This window comes from Rhinolophus hipposideros (genome assembly GCF_964194185.1).
Source record: "Rhinolophus hipposideros genome assembly, chromosome: 12".
NCBI lineage: Eukaryota > Metazoa > Chordata > Mammalia > Chiroptera > Rhinolophidae > Rhinolophus > Rhinolophus hipposideros.
In genome coordinates, this window is record NC_138058.1 from 47,499,761 (window position 1) to 47,517,663 (window position 17,903).

The 17,903-nt window shown below is 50.5% G+C and overlaps 1 protein-coding gene across 1 annotated transcript; it reads right to left on the bottom strand.

Annotated features, from left to right (window-relative positions):
* Window positions 1-353: 353 nt before the first annotated feature.
* On the bottom strand, window positions 354-17,538 carry ABCG8 (ATP binding cassette subfamily G member 8; the record flags this gene model as incomplete). Its single annotated transcript, XM_081068595.1, has 13 exons — window positions 354-491; window positions 578-708; window positions 1,658-1,925; window positions 2,606-2,682; window positions 3,092-3,291; window positions 4,201-4,293; window positions 4,380-4,542; window positions 6,990-7,259; window positions 7,372-7,504; window positions 7,998-8,236; window positions 11,677-11,827; window positions 12,968-13,069; window positions 17,476-17,538. The coding sequence occupies 13 exons, from the start codon at window positions 17,536-17,538 to the stop codon at window positions 354-356; spliced, it is 2,028 nt and encodes a 675-aa protein (XP_080924721.1).
* Window positions 17,539-17,903: the final 365 nt, after the last annotated feature.

The following is a 17,903-nucleotide window of genomic DNA, read 5'->3' on the forward strand; positions in this document are numbered from 1 at the left end:
TCTACCTACTCAATTCCTACCTAATTTGCTCCCATCACGTATCGAGTTGCCTATATACATACATATCAAAAGGAAATACATGAGCAACATGGTAGGTGTCCCCTGTATGGTTTTTACAGTCCCAGGAATCGCAAACTCTGGCCAGTGATCAGAATCCCCTTTCGACTGTCTTTATTCTACTGCCATCCAGTGGCCAGCCTGTGCCACTGCAGCACTGGGGGCCGGACGGAGCGTCTGTGTTCACACGTGTTCCTTGTGCCCCGGAGGCGGCTCGTGGGGAGAAAGGAAGTGCGTGCGGTAGAAGAGTCTGCTTGAGTTCCCTGCCCCCCAGCAGGCGGGCGTCTGGGCGTGAATCACCAGTCTTGACTAGATTTCTGTTTGATGAACTTTAAGGACACATAGTACAGGGCGACGAAGCCACCGCTGATGCTGATGACTATGAAGTAGATGGCGTAGAGTGGATACGAGTTCAGGTGCATGGTGCTGAGGATCTGGGGACACAGACATCAGTGAGCTCATTAAGAGGATGTTCAGATGGACGCCATCTATAAGAAGAGTCCAAGGCCTCACTACTTACTACATCTCCCTGGACAGGGACGGTGAGGTTGCCGCCGACCGCCAAGTCGAAAGTTTGCCCTTTAAACTGAATCTGCATCAGCCCTTCAAAACACCATCGGAGGAAGGACACTTTGGAAATCCCCGCGGGCACTGAGGACAATGACAGTCGCATTATTCACTTGGGCTAACGCCCCGCTCCTGGCTTCGCCTGCCTGGAGAGAGGGCTGTGGGGGCTGTGCCCCCCTGTGAAGGAAGCAAGTCCCCTGAAGGAGCAGGGAGGGGAGAGAGAGGAACAAACGGTGAAAGGGCAGAGGGGCAGCTTGGGACAAGGACTGGGGGAGGGTGGCAGATGGCTGCAGGGTCACCTCACGTTGGGCTGTAACAACTCCAGAGAGTGATTAGGTGACCCTCCCAGCACGTGCTCAGCTTCCCAGAGCTGAGGGGCTGTGGAGACTCAGCATCCCCAAACCGGAGGCTTTTGAGTCTGTGTCCTGACCCTGCACGGAGGAGGAGGAAGCCGTGAATCCCGCCTTCCGGTCAGGAAGGGCCCGGCAGAAGAGAGAAGCCAGGTGGGGAACAGTGTCCTATAGAGAAGAAGGCATGGAGTGCGGGGGGGCTTCAGAACAGCTGGGTGGAGGCAGCAGGCAGGGAGGCACAGCCCTCCCCCTCCCACACCATGGATGTGCATTTAGAAAGCTCACTCTACAGGGGTGAGGGTTGAAAGACACAAGGATGGACCTGGGTACAGAGACCAGGATTTTGCAGGGGCCCAAGATCTGATGATAGGCGATAAGGCAACAGGGCATTTCAGAAAGACTTGGGAGGCAGAGTAGACCTGGCTCACTGGAGATAGAGAGGGTGAGGGCGAGTCAGAGATGACCTCCAGGAGTCAGCTGGGATTTATAAAATGGTGCCACGTGCACTGTCTCATGGAATCATTCCCTTGGCACACAGGACAGCTGGCCAGGGCACCTGCTCCCAGGAGGGTGAGCCTTGAGTTGGACTTCAATGACAAGTTCTCATCTCCAGGTCAAAGTAGGTTTCACCCAGCCACAGTAGGCTTCGAAAAGCTTGACCAGGTGTGGGGAGCAAGACTCACCTGTCCACAGGTTGTCCAGGCTTATCATGAAGCCCCCGGTCAGGTAGAAGGAGTTGTAGAGAGCGTTGCCTAAGAAGGACGACATGTGGAAGGTGGGCAGCAGGGCGGCAGCACAGAGGGCCATGACCCGGCAGCAGAAGACCACCAGCCACACGAGCAGGAAGTGCAGCAGGAAGGGCTCCGGGCCCGGGCGTAGGTTGGCCAGCCAGTAGGTGGGCATCCCGTAGATGACAATGTAGGCGCAGTGCTCCGGAAGCTCCCCGAGAATCTGCAAAGAGTGGCCCTTGCAAGGATGTGGAGTCCACGCCTTCCTCTGCCGCTGTTCTTTCAACGTGTAAAGGTAGCAACCCCAGCGAGGCCAGACTCCCCTCCCAGTAATGTTCCAGCTACTGCAGGAGGGCCAGCGGGTGTGGGCATGTGGGACCCTCGAGCATGAGCTCGCTGCTGGTGTCCCCCTGCGCGTACCATGTGCTCCCTCTGGGACACGGTTCAGAGCAGTTTTCTCCAGCGGCAATGGGTATCTGCTCTCCTACGACGGGTTTCTCATAGACCTGGCAGCTGTGTGGCTTGGAGACAGCCACGTAACCGCTCGGAGCCTCTGCTTCCATGCATTGAGGACAGTAACACCTGCCTGACCCGTTTCCCAGGGATGTAGTGCGGCTGGAGAGGTGAGGTATGCTATTAATCGGTGTTTCCCACCTTTTCTTTTTTAGGTTCCTGCTGACCAGAAAAGTCATTCTTGGTCCACGGTCATGGATTTCTGGTAAATGTATAAAAATTACCAAGTCTCCGAAAATCCCCTAGGGAATGTGGCATCTACAACCACATGATGCCCAGGCCCCTGGTTCAGTAAAATGCGTCTCTGGCATTTCTGTATGATGTGGTGCAGCTTTCTCCACCCCTCCCCCCACCTGGGGTGGTCACTCGCTCTCAGCCCGGACCAGTCACCTTGGCAAAGAAATATGGACCAGCAGAGTACAGCCCATCCTCTAGTTCGTAGTAAAGCATTGCCCTCTCCGAGTGACCTAAAAGAGGGGAGAAAAGGAGAGTGAAAATAAGTTACAGTGTTTCTGTTTTTGAGTCTTGTACAATTACAAATAGTTATGTTGCCTAAATATTTTATATTTTTAAAAAACGGGCAGCGTAAAACCATCCTGATTTAGATGTTTGTCATTCTGTGACTTGGGCATTACTGTCAAGTATAAATCCTATGACTCCTTGGTAATTTGCGTTCATTTGCCTATTAATATTAACATGTGAACTTTAAAAACAAGGATCATTTTTTATTTCACAATCATGGTGAACTTATTCAGCAAACCCGTTTTCCTGAGAGCTCGGAGCAACACAGGTCAGCTTTGGACCAGCTCAGAGAGCTGCCAACACGCATGCTCCAGACGCCCCCGGTGTAGGACACAGAAGGCAGGTGACTCTCACATTTGGCAATGACATCCAGGATCACGTTGAAAGGGATGAGAGCTCCAATCATGAACAAGAGGGCCGCCGTGTCCATGAAGGAGAGCTTGATGGCTCCGTGGCCATAATACAGGAAGCCGATGACCAGGGACATCAGGCAGGCCTCCGCCCCATGGATGAGGAGGGTTGGCAGGTCTCGGAAGTCATTGGAAATCTGACGACTTAAATACAAAAGAAATAGATGCCAAGGGAATGACATACATCTGTCCCGTGACCTTGGGCCTGCCATTTAATCTCTGTAAGCCTCATTTTTCTCCTCTGTAAAATGGGGATAACCATGCCCACCTCACAGAGTTACTGTGAGGAGCAAATGGGCTCACCGATGAAAGCGGCTATCTCACGGTAAATAGTCAGTAAATGATTATTACTTTTATCATCAATGTATCTGCCTTGTAATTTTACTTAAAGAAGCCTTCCTGAGGAAATAACCAATCAGGTGCATACAAAGGAATGCACAAAGATGTTGGCTGTAGTTACCTGCAATAGCAAAAGCCTGAGAATAATCTGACCATTAATATGGGCTCAGAGGGGGAATGAATTATGGCTAGATTGGAATACCGAAGACTAGACCAGATGTGAGGTAGAGGTGCTATTGGAAGCGAAAAATAAAACAAAACAAACTGATTACAAGACAGTATGCAGAATACGATCCCATGTATGTATTAAATGTTTACGTGCATGGAAGCATCTTAGAAAAGATTCACACCAAGCACGTGGGTCTGGTTTTCTCTGAGGGCTGGTGTGACCGAAACTTCCTTTTCCACTTGAGGCTCTCCTGTATTGTCTGAACATTTCTCAATGATCCTAGCTGAGTTCGACGATCACCTGGCCAGTAAGGATATTTTGATTTTGTTTAAAGTATAAAAGGAACAGGAGTGCTCTGGATCACGAGGAGGGGTGGTTCTGATCTCAGTGGTGTGGGTTTTTTCCAGATGATTTGCCTCTTCAAATTCATTTCAAATTCTACTTCTTCCTTCAAATTCACTTTAGATAGAAAGGGTTTAATTTGATACAAAAAGGTTTTGGGGTTGGAGTGGTGTGGTGGGAGGGATGAAATGGCAGACACTTACCGGATCAGCGTGGTAAACTGCTGCACGGGGCCCGGCAGCTTGGTGGGGTTCGGGAGGTGGCCAGTGTTGCTCTGAAGGACCGGAAGGGCCAGTCTGTCAGGAGAGAGGGCGGCATGGGAGCATGGGGGAGGCAGCTCCTGCAGGACGCTGTCTACCCTGTGCCATCCTACCGGCCTTACCGCTCTGCACCAGCGCCCACGCCCAGCTCCCCGGCCTCTGCTCTCCACAGACAGTCATCAAAGCCACACACTTTCTCTCGAAACAAGGCTGCAAGCACCTGTGCCTTCTCCCTGGAGGCCACTTCCTGCTCTCTGCTCCTCCTGTCAATGCTGGTCAGGTCCACTGTAAGCAGAGGATGGAGGGCCATGAGGACCCATTCCTGCTCACCTACCTACAGGTGAGGAGCTTGGGTCAAGGCCAGCCCACAAAGCGGTCAGCCCTGTAAGCAGAAGATGTGGGGCCATGGGGACCCCTTCCTGCCTGTGTTCACAGGTCAAGGTCAAGCTCGGGTCAAGGTGAGCTCACAACACGGGTCAGTTACAGAAACACTGTAACTTATTTTCACTTTTTCATTCTCCTTTACTCCCCTTTGTTAGGTCACTCAGAGAGGGCATGCTCCCTACCCTCTGCCAATTGACCATGAAGTGATGGTCAGAGCGGAGAGGGGCAGAGAGCCGCCCAGGACCTGCTCCCACCTGCCTCACCTACAGAAAGCCTGCCTCAGGGGAAGGGCAGGTGGATCAGGAAGGGAGCAATAGAGGAGGCCCTGTGGGCGCTGACCCCTGCTCCCACCACCCAGGCTCATTATGGGGACATCCCCAGGAGATAGAAGGAGGCATTGGACCTTCGGCACCAAAGGCTGTGGCACAGTTATGCCCTGGCTCCAACTCTAGCTGTCCAAGCAGCTTGTGAAGAGGACTCGGCCCCCCGGGGTATGCTGCCCGTGGGGAGAAGGTGGGCAGGCCAGGGCACAGCTGAGCAGTCTGGACTCCTGGCGTTCTCACTGTCAATTAGTAATTCGACTTCTTAAGCAGCCTGCCCAAATGGGAAGAATGTTTTGGCTGGAGAGTGCCAGGGTTTGGCTAACTATAAATAAAATTCTCACTGCCAGAGTGACAAGCTGGAAAACAAAGCTTAACTTCATCTGCAGCCATGTTACCTCGTGGGGACAGCTGGTAACCCCACAGCCCTCCTCTCACGGAGCCCCCGTAATGACAGAAAGGCACACCCGCCTGGTCACACCCAGGGCCATCCTAGCCCAGTCTAATTCTAGGCTCAAGGGGCCTCCTCTTTCTCCATTTCTCCCTTGGCTGGGGGTTACCTCCTAACCTCTGCCTATTCCGACCTCCCATTTTCATGGCACATCTCAAGGCAGGATAACATCTAGGAGGGGACTTATGAACTGTGTCATGTTCCCTCAGTGTGCGGGCTAGAGTTCAGAACACCAGATTCTCTGGGCACTGCCAAGCCCTAAACCCCAGATTGGTGAGGGGCAAGGCATATAGGCAAGGGCCCCACAGAAAAAAACACAAAAAACAATAAAAAATAAAGAGAAAAGTTTTTTTCAGGTCTGTTATGGGCATTTGACTTCTGGTAACCCCTCTCTGGGGTTACTGCAGTTTTTCCCTGTGGCCAGCTTGGCAGGTGCCCTCTGCCCCCTTATCTGGGAATGGCTGGCCTAAGGAGGACACACTGGCAGGAAGCCAGGCTGGCACCTGAGCACTGAGAGGCAGGGTGACCTGTATGTGAGTTCATACAGTGTGAGCACACAGGGTGAGGCTGGCGGGTGGAGAGAGTGCTTGTCTTCCTGGGGGAAGCTTGGAAGGTAGATGCTGGAAGGAGGGGATGGCAATGGCCAGGAGTCAAGGTGGGGGTGGCACGCCTGGTGTGAGGCCCAGTCCTGTGCCTTATGGCTATGCAAGGTGTTGAACACTTCAGATTCAGGTCTTCTTATCTGTGAGGAGACCTTGGCCTGGCAGAGTGGTGAGGGTCAACGGGATACCCTCTTGTGACATGGTGCCTCTGGACCCAGTGTCTGCCCTCAAGGTCCCTGTCATCATGTTTACGGTGAAGCCCTTGCTACACCAGGCCGTGCTGGGAGGAAGGCTGGGGCTCTAGCTACCTGTGGGATAAGCCACGGCCACTGCTTCCCCCAGCCCTGCTACAACTGTGTGGCCTGCCCAGCAGCCACTGCGGTCCTCAGCACTCAGGACCTGGGCACCTGCTTTCAGGGCAGACACCTGCAAAGGCAACTACCCTGCAGGAATGAAGGCAGTGGCTCATGTCTCACCTGAGGGCCGTATGCTGAGGGTTCAGGACGCCAAGCAGAAAGGTGTCTCTGGTGCTGACAGAGCAATTTTCACATCTAGAGATGCTTTGGCCAAGACCTCCAAAAAGGCCCTGAGAGGGCCCCGCTTCCCCACGCAGTGCCTTTGCACTCCCTGCCTCTGTGTCTCTGTAAGATTTCCTGGAGGCCTCCCGATCCTGAATATCCTGTTTTCCCTACAGAGTGTCAATAAAGACCACAATTCTAAAAATTGATCCACACTCTCTTGGATTACATCCCCTCGGGTTTGGAGCTCTCCAAATTACCTATCTATCGTGCTTTTTTCAGGTCTTCCTTTCTAGCATTTGATGCTTGGTACGTGCCAAGGTGGCACACATGCTACACCTCACGCTGCCCACACCCCCATCCTCGGTCCTGCTCTCCTGAGTCTTTCCACCAGGCTCTGTCAGGGGTCGGGGTGTGGGATAGTGGGTATCCCAGGCCACAGGCCTGGCTGGCTCACCGTAGAAGTCGGCAGGGTTGCTGTAGCGAGGACAGGGGTGGCCGAGGGCTGTGAAATACTGGACCATGTGCTTGGCTGCCCCCAAGTAGATGGTGGTGCCGGAGGTCATCAGGAGGACCAAGTCAAACAGCCTGAAGATGTCCGACCGAGGCTGGTGGAGGGAGGTGAGCACCAACCTGTTGCCTTTGGCCAGCCTGGACAAGGTTTTCACCAGGTTGTGGGCTGTGAAGCTGTCCAGGCCAGAGGTAGGTTCATCCAGGATGAGGATTCCTTCCCGACAGAGAGAGAAGCCCGGTTCGTGGTTAGGACTCTGGCCAGACCGGGCCGAGCCAGGTGGGGGACACACGGCCCTCATGTCCCCCCCGGCCCCCACAGCCCTCACCTGGATTCCACAGAAGCTGCACCCCGATGCTCACTCTCCGCCGCTCGCCCCCCGACACGCCGCGCACGTACGTATTGCCCACGCGCGTGTTGGCACACTGCCGCAGCCGCAGCTCCGCGATCACGTCGTCCACCTGCGTGAGGGCGAGAGGAGCCCAGGGCCTCAGCAGCCACCTCCACGGGCCTCGCCACACGTTTTGCCCCGAAGTATAAAAATGCCTGCTCTTCTGGCTGGATTTAAAGCTCCGGCCTCACTGCCCTGAGGCCCTGTCTGCTCCCTGATGCTGTGCACGTCCTGAGCAGCTCCCACAGAAGGTAGCCATGTCCTGGGGACAAGACAGCTGGACTCCCTGCCCACCCCGAGGACCACAAAACAAGTCGACGAATACTCATCACACGTTTTGTCACCTGCCATGAAGGGAGCCAACTGGGCGGAGAAGGCTTACAGAGGGCTGTGGGGCTCTAAAGGAAGCCAGAAGGGCAGCGCTGGGCATGAGGTGGAATTTTCCAGAGGAATGGATGGTCAGCTGGGTTGCTCAAACTTGACCTGAGGCTGGGCCCTGAGGCAGGGAAGGGGGCAGGGAGGAGAGGAAGGATGTCACGGGGTCACCAGGGTCAGTCAGTTACCCTTTTGTCACGCTGGGCCTGGGAGAAGGTTCTGGGCAGGCGCAGCTGGGCGACAAAAGCCAAAGTCTCCCGGACTGTCAGGTTGGGGAGCAGCTGGTCGTGCTGGCGCACGTGGGCTACCGACTTCCTCACCAGCTGAGGTGTGCTGGGCTGCTCGTTGATCCAGACTTCACCTGACTTAATCTTACCGCCGTGGCCTCGCCCGGTGATCACATCCAGCACAGAGGATCTCCCACAACCTGCAAAGCCACCAGACACATGCCTGAGATCAGGTCCTACGGGGCCAGACTGGAAGCCACTGCTGCCTGCACACTCTCCAGTTACCTGTGCTGCTCTGTCCTCAGCAGCTGGCCCAGCAGCTGGAGCTCCAGGCCTTTGCTCACAACCAACTTGAGCATCTTGGGATGCTGGAAGCACAGTGACGCTGAGGGTGGGGTGAGGCCACGTCAGCCAGTGGCTGCATGACAGGAGAAGGATGGCGTCCTGGCTGCCACAGGCCTGCCTGTGCCTGGAGCGTATGTCCCCTCCCCCCAAAGCAAGGCTGTCATTAATTGCACTGTGAAGCTTAAATATTCTGGGCTGGCAAACATGCCAGCAACATTTCATCATTCAACTCGTTTGGCTCAGAAGCTGGCATTGTGGGAAGGGCTAATTTGGAGAATTAATAGGTTGTCTTTTAAAAATGCAAAAGTGAATCTATTTTCAGAAACAAGGGAGAAAAAAGTAGAGAAGTAATAGATGTGGAAATGACTTTAAAACTACAGCAGTGTACACATGTGTTCTGAATTTCTCTCCACCCTCTACACGCTCTTATGCTTATCAGTGGTACTTTTTACTCTCTCTCTGAAAAAAATGGCCCCTTGCACATAAATTAGCATCATCCACTACTGAATGACATAGTGATTTGCTCTTGATTTGGGGAAGTGTCGGATTGCACCAGGTTTTGAATGTATTCCGTGAGACTCTTTGACAGCCATTTAAGCTGTGAATGAGAATTAGGCTCAGGCTTTAAGAACACCTTGCAAACAAGCTGGGGAGGATCTCTGTCCAATTCTCCCACGAGGGGTTTTGGTTTCCTTACTGTAAATTCCTTTTGGAGAGCAAAGTTTCCAAGTTGTTTTCAAACAAGGGAAGTGCCAGTACACATCATGGGACAACTGCTCCTTGCCACAGGCCAAGTACCTCCTGCAGGCAGGCCCATGCTCCCCACCCCCCATGTGCAAACACCAAAAATCAAGAAGCTTCTCCACTGATCCCTTCTGAATAGGGATCACGGGTTCTCAGGGTGGAAAGGGACCTACACGCTGCCACTGGGTGTACCTCCTTCACAGTCTGTGGGGAGAGCAGTTTCACTGCTCTCGGCCTCATGTGGAAAGGTGCTGGCTCGGTTATTAGATGGCCATCAGCTGTAATCAGATGGCCATTCGCTGTGGCTGGGTGGCCAGCAGCTGTAACCAGTTAGCCATTAGCCACTAATATAACTGCCGCGGCTACAGTTAGGGGTTGGTTTGGTTGGTTGGTTGGCGGAGAAGCAGACGGCAGATTGCGGATCATGTGGATCCTACTTCCTGTGTCTCACCGGCTGCCTGTGAGACTGAGGTGCAGGAAGACCCCTTGTTGGGGTACTGGTGGATGTTTGCTTTTGTGTCTCGATATAGTGGTATGACTCCCCTATCTATGGCTCTGTTATTGTTCCTTTTTGGCCTCACCATGTCCTGTGTTCTTGTGCGGGGAGCGGGAGCTGACACCCTGCACCACGCAGTCCCTGAGAGCTTAAGTGGAGCAAAATAGCCAGGAGTGAAACCAGAAAGGATGGCTCTGGACCTGCGCCCTGCTCAGCCTCGGACATCAGATCCAGGCTCTGAGAGCACAGGGCAACTTTGCTAACATCACAGCGACTGGGGGATTCCCAGTCAGAGAGGCGGAAGGCCACGTTTCCTAAACAAAACTTTGTGAGTGGCCTTCCCGGTGCTTGGTATGACTGGGGAGACCCTCCCTAACCAAGAGAAAACACCTGCCAGCGTTCAAGACCCTTGTAAAATGGCTGAAATCTTCAAAGCAGTAAATTCATTTGGAAAACATCTTTGGCACTGCTGATTCTATAGGAGAAGCTAAAATGCCTGGGACTGTTTTATTTTACTTTTTAAAAATCATAACCATCATTCTTTTCTGTTTTTGGTGTGAGTGGAATAAAAATCACAGGAAGTATTATTGATAAACCTTTCCAAGAAGTCATTTTAATAATTTCAAGTAAACCTGAAGCTAAACAACACTGAATCTAAGGCCAAAAGACCTGGAGACTGCTCAGTGTAACCTCTCGAACTTCACTTTCCTCAGCCACGAATCAGGAATACTACCTGCTACAAGGCTGCATGTAGCTAGGATGAAACTATGATGACTCTAAGGCTTTGTGGAAGCGCCTGTGTCCCCTAAATTCTTAACTCATGAAGAGAAAGCAGATATAACAAGAAAACTTACGAGAGGTTACTAACAAAAATAAAACTGGCCTATGAAGTATCTACTTTTTTCTTGTTTAGCTCAGAAATGCAGACGCATGGATGGCCATACGCAGGTGGGACTTGATGTGTGGGGTTGTTCCAGTTATAAGGTGCATTTACACACACATTATCTCATTTGATCTTTGGTTAGACCATAAACAGAACTTCCCTATCCGAAGACTGTAAAAATTGGGAGCGGATGTTCAAAGAGTTGAGTAATCTCTCCTTCTGGAAATGATTAATTAAGAGGTATAAAGTGCTCTCTCTAACACTACGTAAAGAAGAAATGCCTTGAGCTGAGATCGTAATCAGGTGACCAAAGTTCTAGTTCTAGTTCTGCATGAAATGTTTGTCCTTAGGTTAATCTCTCTACCTCTCTAGACTTTACTCTTGTCTGTCAATTGTGTGTGTGTGTGTGTGTGTGTGTGTGTGTGTGTGTGCAAGGGCAGGACGACACTGCCCTTGCACTGCCCACTGCCTAGAAGTGAGCTAGATCATATGAACAGCCTCCTCTAAAGATGCTCCCCCACTAGCAAAGAGAAAGAGAGGTAGAAGACGGCAACCAGAATGGACTCTGTTCTCCGAGCCCCGTTCAGCTCTGGCACGCTATAATGTTCCATTTGGCCTGCGGCAGTGACTACTTGAGGCATTCCAAGAATCTGGGTCTGTGCATGTGGTTGAAGGTTGCGCTCAGACTCGGAGGGCAGTGCGTACCAGCTGTCTGACCATAACCGGGGATCTGGTTGTGGGGGAACAATAAATGAGTGCTCCACGTGGTGGAGGAGTGCCCTGGAAAGAACATTCAATTCTAAAACTGCCTGATGAGCTTGGAAAGATTTTTGGCTTGTCTCAATACAGGTGTTAACTAAGGACAGAAGCTTTACTTGTGATTCCACGCTCAGGATTCTCAGCAACTACCTGAGAGCTGGTAAATGGAGGAACGGAGATTTGAATCCAGGTCTGCCTGACCCAGAACCTGTGCTCACAAACACTCTGCTATAGTATTCTATTAAATTGGTGCAAACGTAAATGCGGTTTTTGCAATGATTTTTAACCTTTAAAACTGCAATTACTTTTGCACCAGCCTAATAACCAGTCCACAACAGGTTCTGTCAGAAGCATCCATTTGTCCAAGAGACCATTCTGTATCCCATTGCCCCACTCTTTGCCCTTCTTGGTACCTGAGCTCCCTATGATGGCCAGCATCTGCCCGCTCCTCACTTTGAAACTCAGGTTCTGGATGCCCAGCTCGCAAGAGTCCTTGTGAGATGTCCAAGGCATCTTGAACTGAGCCAGCTGCTCAAACCAAGGCACCTGGGAGGCCATGTCCACCTGTGGGGAGACATTGGAAGTTTCCTCAGAAGCTGAATGGCTCAGGGGCTTCAGTCACTTTTGCTTAGCTCTTCACAGGAGACATCCTCCTGCTGATACACAACAAACCTGAGGGGCTCCCCACCCAGGGTCTACCAAACATGGAAGCTGCACATGGAAAGCATGTGCAATTGCAGAACAGAAATAAAAAGTACAACATGAAGTCAAATGATGTCCTCATTCAACAATAATAGTAATTTACTAATAATTTACTGAAAGTTTACTCTATGCAACGCATTGTGTTAATTAATTTATGTCCATTATCTCCTTCAATCTTCATCGTAAACCTGTAACATAGGCATGATTATAATCTCTGTTTTACAGACGAAGCTCAGAGCAATTAAGTAACTTGCTCATGGTCACATAGCTAGCAAGTGGCAGAGCAGGGAAAGGTGATGGCACAGCTCATTAGCTTGTCCTAACTCACATCCTTAGGCAGCAGACTTGGGCCTCTGAGGTTCACCAGGCCAGACCCTGCCATATTCCACCGGGGCCACCTGGGGTCTGTGCCTGAGGGGGTGTGGGAAACAGGAGTCTTTGAATCTGACCAGGGGCTTCCTGAGTGCCTCTGAAAGGCACTTGCATTCTGAATGGTTTATTAGCTCAGTGACAGTACATTTTACATATATATGTATATATATCTGCATAAAGACTGTCGTTCAGTTAATAGTATCTTACCACTGTTAACATCTTAGTTTGATAATTGTGCTGTGGGTAAGCAACATGTTAACATTAGGGAAAGTTGGACAAATGGTAATGGGAACTCTCTACTATTTTTGCAAATTTTCAAAAGTCTAAAATTATTTCAAAATACAAAGTTAAAAAAGAGTTTTAGAGATTTCCCCCCCACACACACAGGTTCACACAGTTTGCTTTATGTTTCATTCTCTTTTTTATACCTCACAATGTCCAGCTACAATATGTGCAGTTGAGGGAAGGCTCCACGCTAATTGCACCCATCACGTGAGGCAACAGCACGGACTGGACTCTGTTTTGGGGAGCAGAGGGCTCCTAGGGTGGGCTCACCTGTCCTTTCCACCTGGGGGATTATTTGGCCTTCCCTGCCCACTCCTCCCACCTTGTTCTCAGGTGTGCCTCTACCTGGTAACTGAGGTCTCGAACCTCCAAGGTGTTGGACTGGCCACTGTAGGTGAAGTACAGGCTGTTGTCACTTTCAGAGGAGAACAAGCTGTCCTGGAGGCCCTGCAGGGACACATGACAAGCTGAGGCGCTTTTTTAGAAGCCGCTGAGGACATAGGAGAAAACAGAGGTAGGAGACATGAGAGGTGAGAGCAGCAGGTAATGCAGTTGAGATCCCAAATTGGCAAGGCATGGATTTGGGCAGGTGGAGCCCAAGGGCTCTGAGAAAATCTGAGGACGCATTTCCTCTTCCCTGCAGAGAGAGCTTAGGACTTCCCCCCAGAGAACCTCAGTCACAGGCTGGTGGAACCTAAACCCAAACAGCCTGTGGTGGATGAGAGCCAGTCTCTGAACTGGCAAGCGTGTGTGAGCCTCTGTGCTCTGAGAAGACCTGAGATGGGAACTGAACTTTCTCTTCCCTCATCTGACTTCATATCTTCTAATACCAAGCAGACTTTATATATTCAGTATGTCAGAGGAAAACAGCTGACACTCAGTATTTGTGACGACAACATCCTTAGAAAAGTTGCACCTATTTCGATGAGACGTTTTGCACAACAAAGCTATTCAAAATGCTGTTGGGAGAATTCAGAGAAAGTCCCTTTCTCCTTCTTCTCCTTCTCCTTTTCTCCTTCTCCTTCTCCTCCTCTTTCTATCTTGTTGCTCTTGCTGGATTGGTGCTATATTGGAATGTACATCAAACAAATCAATGTTTCATGGTATCATTTCATACCTTTGAATGGTATTAACCATTTGCAGATCTGAATTCCTTGTATTTTTATCAATTCAATGATTTAAATCATCGAGGCCCCGGCAAGGAAGAACCTACCTACAAAGGATTCTGTTTTTTAATGCATTCAAATTTCCTTCCATTGCTGTAGTGCAGGGAAAACTGTGTATTCATTAACGAATTCCTGTTGACTCTGGTCTTCTTCTCTCAGAGCTGCCATTCTCACACTGATTCCTTCAATCAATCAAGCTCCAAGAAAAACTTATGGGGATTTCACATCATACTTCAGGCATGGAGTTTCAGATGTGACAGTGAAAATGACAGTCTTTGAGAAGATTAGATTTTAGTGGACAAGACGAGTGATTAGGGGAATAGAGCAAGACAGGCCATGTGGAGAGGCAGGGTGATCTCCAGCACCCAATCAGGGTATATTTTCACTGTGTACACAAGGTGCTGTATGCGAAAATAACATGGTTTATGACCTATATAAAAACCACATCCAACAATCTGTCAAAGCCTCCCTGCAATGGTGGAGATGAGAGGTCCTTGGAATGGACATTCCAGACCCATGGAAGTGGAGGGAGATCAAAACAGGTGGCCGATGCAGGTCCACTATGACTAGTCCCCAGACTTTCCAGGAGAGTATGGAAACAGCAGACCATAGCTACTTACCTTGTTTAGTGTGTGAACTAGTATCATAAATATGCTAAATTATACAGAAAAATATGGAAAAGATAAACCGCCAATTCAACAGACGCGCTATCCATGTCTAGGGAACAGAGAGAGATACCCAAGAGTGGGTATGGAGGGTGTCAGATGCTGGGCTTCAGAGTTCTTGATAGTTAGTGGTGAGTACATGGGGCGGGGTTACTAGTCTTTAAACTGAATGGTCTGAAATATTTCAAAATATGTTTTCAAATTGAGAGGGCCAGCCTGTGAGTAGAACTCCAGAGCTCTACTCCCACCTTGCTTCCCAGTTGCCAGTGCAGGAGCCAGAGATGGAGGTTGAGGAGGTGAGAGAGTCTGTGCCCTCAGAGATGCAGAATGAAGCTCCTGGAAAGATGAAGAGCATCTCAGAAAGCTGCTGGCTTCTGGTAGGTCTGCAGCCCTGACCCTCACTCACCACCTTTACCACCAACACTGGCACTGCCTAGTTTTGTTTCCTAGTTTTGTGCTCATTTATTTTGTTAAACGATCAGAAATTCTATCAGTTGCTACGAGACTCATTTGGGCTAACATGCGCCTTGTTTGTTTTTTGTTTTTAAACAGCAAATATCTACAAGAGGGATATTAGTCAATTGGTATAAGATGTGAGTTAGCTCAGAAATTGCTTCTGCAAACAAACACCTGGCCCTCTCCAGGTGAGAGTTCAGGGTAGGGAGCCAGCTGCGAAAGGAAGGTTGGACATTTTGGAATCCGGAGCATTACGTGGAGATGAGCTCAAGCCCAGGGGCGTTCCACTTTCCAGGTAGGTACTCTGAGGAGGTGAAGGCAAGGAGAGAGGTGAATGCCTTCTGCTCCTTGTCTGCCCCTCCCCTGTCACCCTGGGCACGTGTGGACCAGCCTGGGACCCTAACCACTGTCACGCCTTCGGGAGCTCCACAGGCAGCTTAACTTTCAGAAGAAGAGAACACGTGGCTGGGTTGGGGACAGCTTCTATTCAATTTTGAAATATTTTCTTTGGCTCCCAGGAAGGATTTATTAGAGTCTTCCTGAGGTTTTGACAAACTCTCTGTATTTTTCAAATACTTAACTATCTATTCGGCTGACATCTTAATCAGCATGACTGTCAGAACATCTCTTGAATTTCTGACAGGTGACACCCAAAAAAGCAAAAGCAGATGTATTTGTAGGTAACCAGCTCGACTCCTGCTGGGCGATGCTGTAATTTCTCCTTGTATTAACTTCTGATCAAATTCCTGTGTCAGAAGCGCAGAGAAGAAGGAAACTCGGGGAGCATAGAACACAAGGTCCTCGTTTGAAGACGAGGAGCCTGGAAAAGTGGTGACGTGCTGAGGGCTCCTGCCTGGGGAAACACACTGGGTTTGTTTTGGGCTGATGGGGTGAGCCCAGGCCTTTTCTAAAATGTTCAGACCAGATGTCACACAACTCTGTCCTGAGACCTGGACCCCTCTCATCCTCCTCTGGTTGCGATCCTGACCATGGACTGAGGAGTCTACGGGCCAAGGGCACTTGCTACTCCTGGTAGCCAGGACCCCAAAATTGCCTGGGCAAATGACCGGAAACCCATTCTTGGGGCCTGTATGAATTTTGTCCCAGGCCCATTATCCTCAGCACTCACAGTACTGTCCAACCAGGAACCCAGGCCAGAGGGGCATTTGTCAGTGGAAAGTGTAAATGGAATGTGGGTGAGCAGGATGGGGTGACCACGTAGGGGTATGTGAAGTCACATATGGAGCTGGGGGGACAGTCTGTGGCTTAGGCTGGCTCTGCCATGCCAGCAACGTAGCACATTCTAGCTACCCCTTCAAGAAGTCCTCAACTTTCTAAATTTACACCTGACCTTCTAGGTTATAGGGAAGGTATATTAAGGTAAGAGGGTAGAAACTATTTTATTTAATGGTTCGTAGCTTGATTGGTAACTTTAAAATATATAGACATACAATACATAGCCCTCATCTTCTTGTTCTCTTGGCACCTTGAGTAACAGGATTGGAGAAGAGAAAGTTGGAAATGACAAGCATTCCTGCACACATTCCTGGATGTTTGGGTTCGGGCAGTTCTTCGTCTTCTAAGCTATGATGGCTGAACTGTCAGACCTTCCAGGCAGAAATTGTCCCTAAAGTCGCCACTGACTTTATGTCCTACTCAGGCTGTGAGCATTGTAATCATGGCTCCTGAGAGTCATTTTCTGGTGGGGATTGGCCCAGGCGGGTATTCCCAGAGCAGAGCTGGTTATTTGCTGTGGCTGCAGAGCTGACTAGCGGTGGTGGTTTCTTTGGGCCTGGCTGAAGTCAGGTGCTAGTAACTCAAGCCAAGCTCAGGCAGCCTGTGGTCTTCCCTGTCGGATGTGGATTCCTCAGTGATTTTTGTCTTTCTCTCCATCCTCCCCACAGCAGGTAAAGATAGAAAGGTGGGGTGGGAATGAGGTGAGAGTGGGGATCTGTTTCCTTTCTACCTTCTAATTTAGCCTCCTGTTTCAAATCCTGCCCACATCCCAATTTTAGCCAAAGACCATTTCTAAAGTTAAATGAGGGCAGAAACCTTGGATTCTAACCTCTTGGCTCCCTGGCTGTCGTCTATTCCTTCCAGCTCTCTCCGGGATCTCATGAATGCTTGCTGTAGCCATATTTTGAACATACATTCTGGTGTTCCCATAAATGTCACCTGGTATCCTGTCTCATCAGTTTACTGCCACTGAGACTCTGAGCTTGACAGCCACACAGAGGAGATATTGCCGAGTCCTCGGATGTGTGAGCACATGTCTGGGATGGAGTCTCATTTGTAAAAAGCTGGATCAGCCCGAGTCACCAACACGAACATCATGTCCTTGTAGGAACACACCTCAGAGCAGGAAGTGACCTTAGAGGACCCCTGACCCCTGACCCTGAATACACTCCCCTCAGCCTGTTGATGCCCAGGAAATGGAGTCCTGCTGCCACATTCTCACTCTGCTTGTGGTCCTGATGGTGAGTTAGGACAAAATGTTCCTGAGGAAAGAAAGAAAGGTCCAATTCCCCCTCACCCCCCAGGACCGAGGGGACTCCCCATCACTCACCGAGGCATCCTGCGTCGCAGCCCTAATTCTCAGCCCTTTCTCCCCCGGGGCCTCCTCAGCCATGGGGCCCAGCAGCGTCTGTGCCCCTTTGCTGCAGCTTTCTTTGGACCTTAGCTGCTGCCTGCCAGTGCCAATGTTTTCTCTCTTTCCCAGAGCTGAGCAACCTCTGGCCCTCGTTTGATGAACCACCGTGTGTCTCCCAGCATTCCTCTCTGGCAAACCTTCCCACAAACACAGACTGTGTGTTCTGCCCACTGCCAAGATAATACACACACTCTGGCTAAAGGTACATCAGATAATGGCTTCTGCGACCAAACCCCATCCTGCTGCTGGGAAGGCCTAAGGAGGGACTCCGGGACCAGGGGAGGAGTTGGCGAGCAATCGGCTGCTGCCTTCTCAGCTGCGGCCACTCCAGGGAGGCTCAGGCC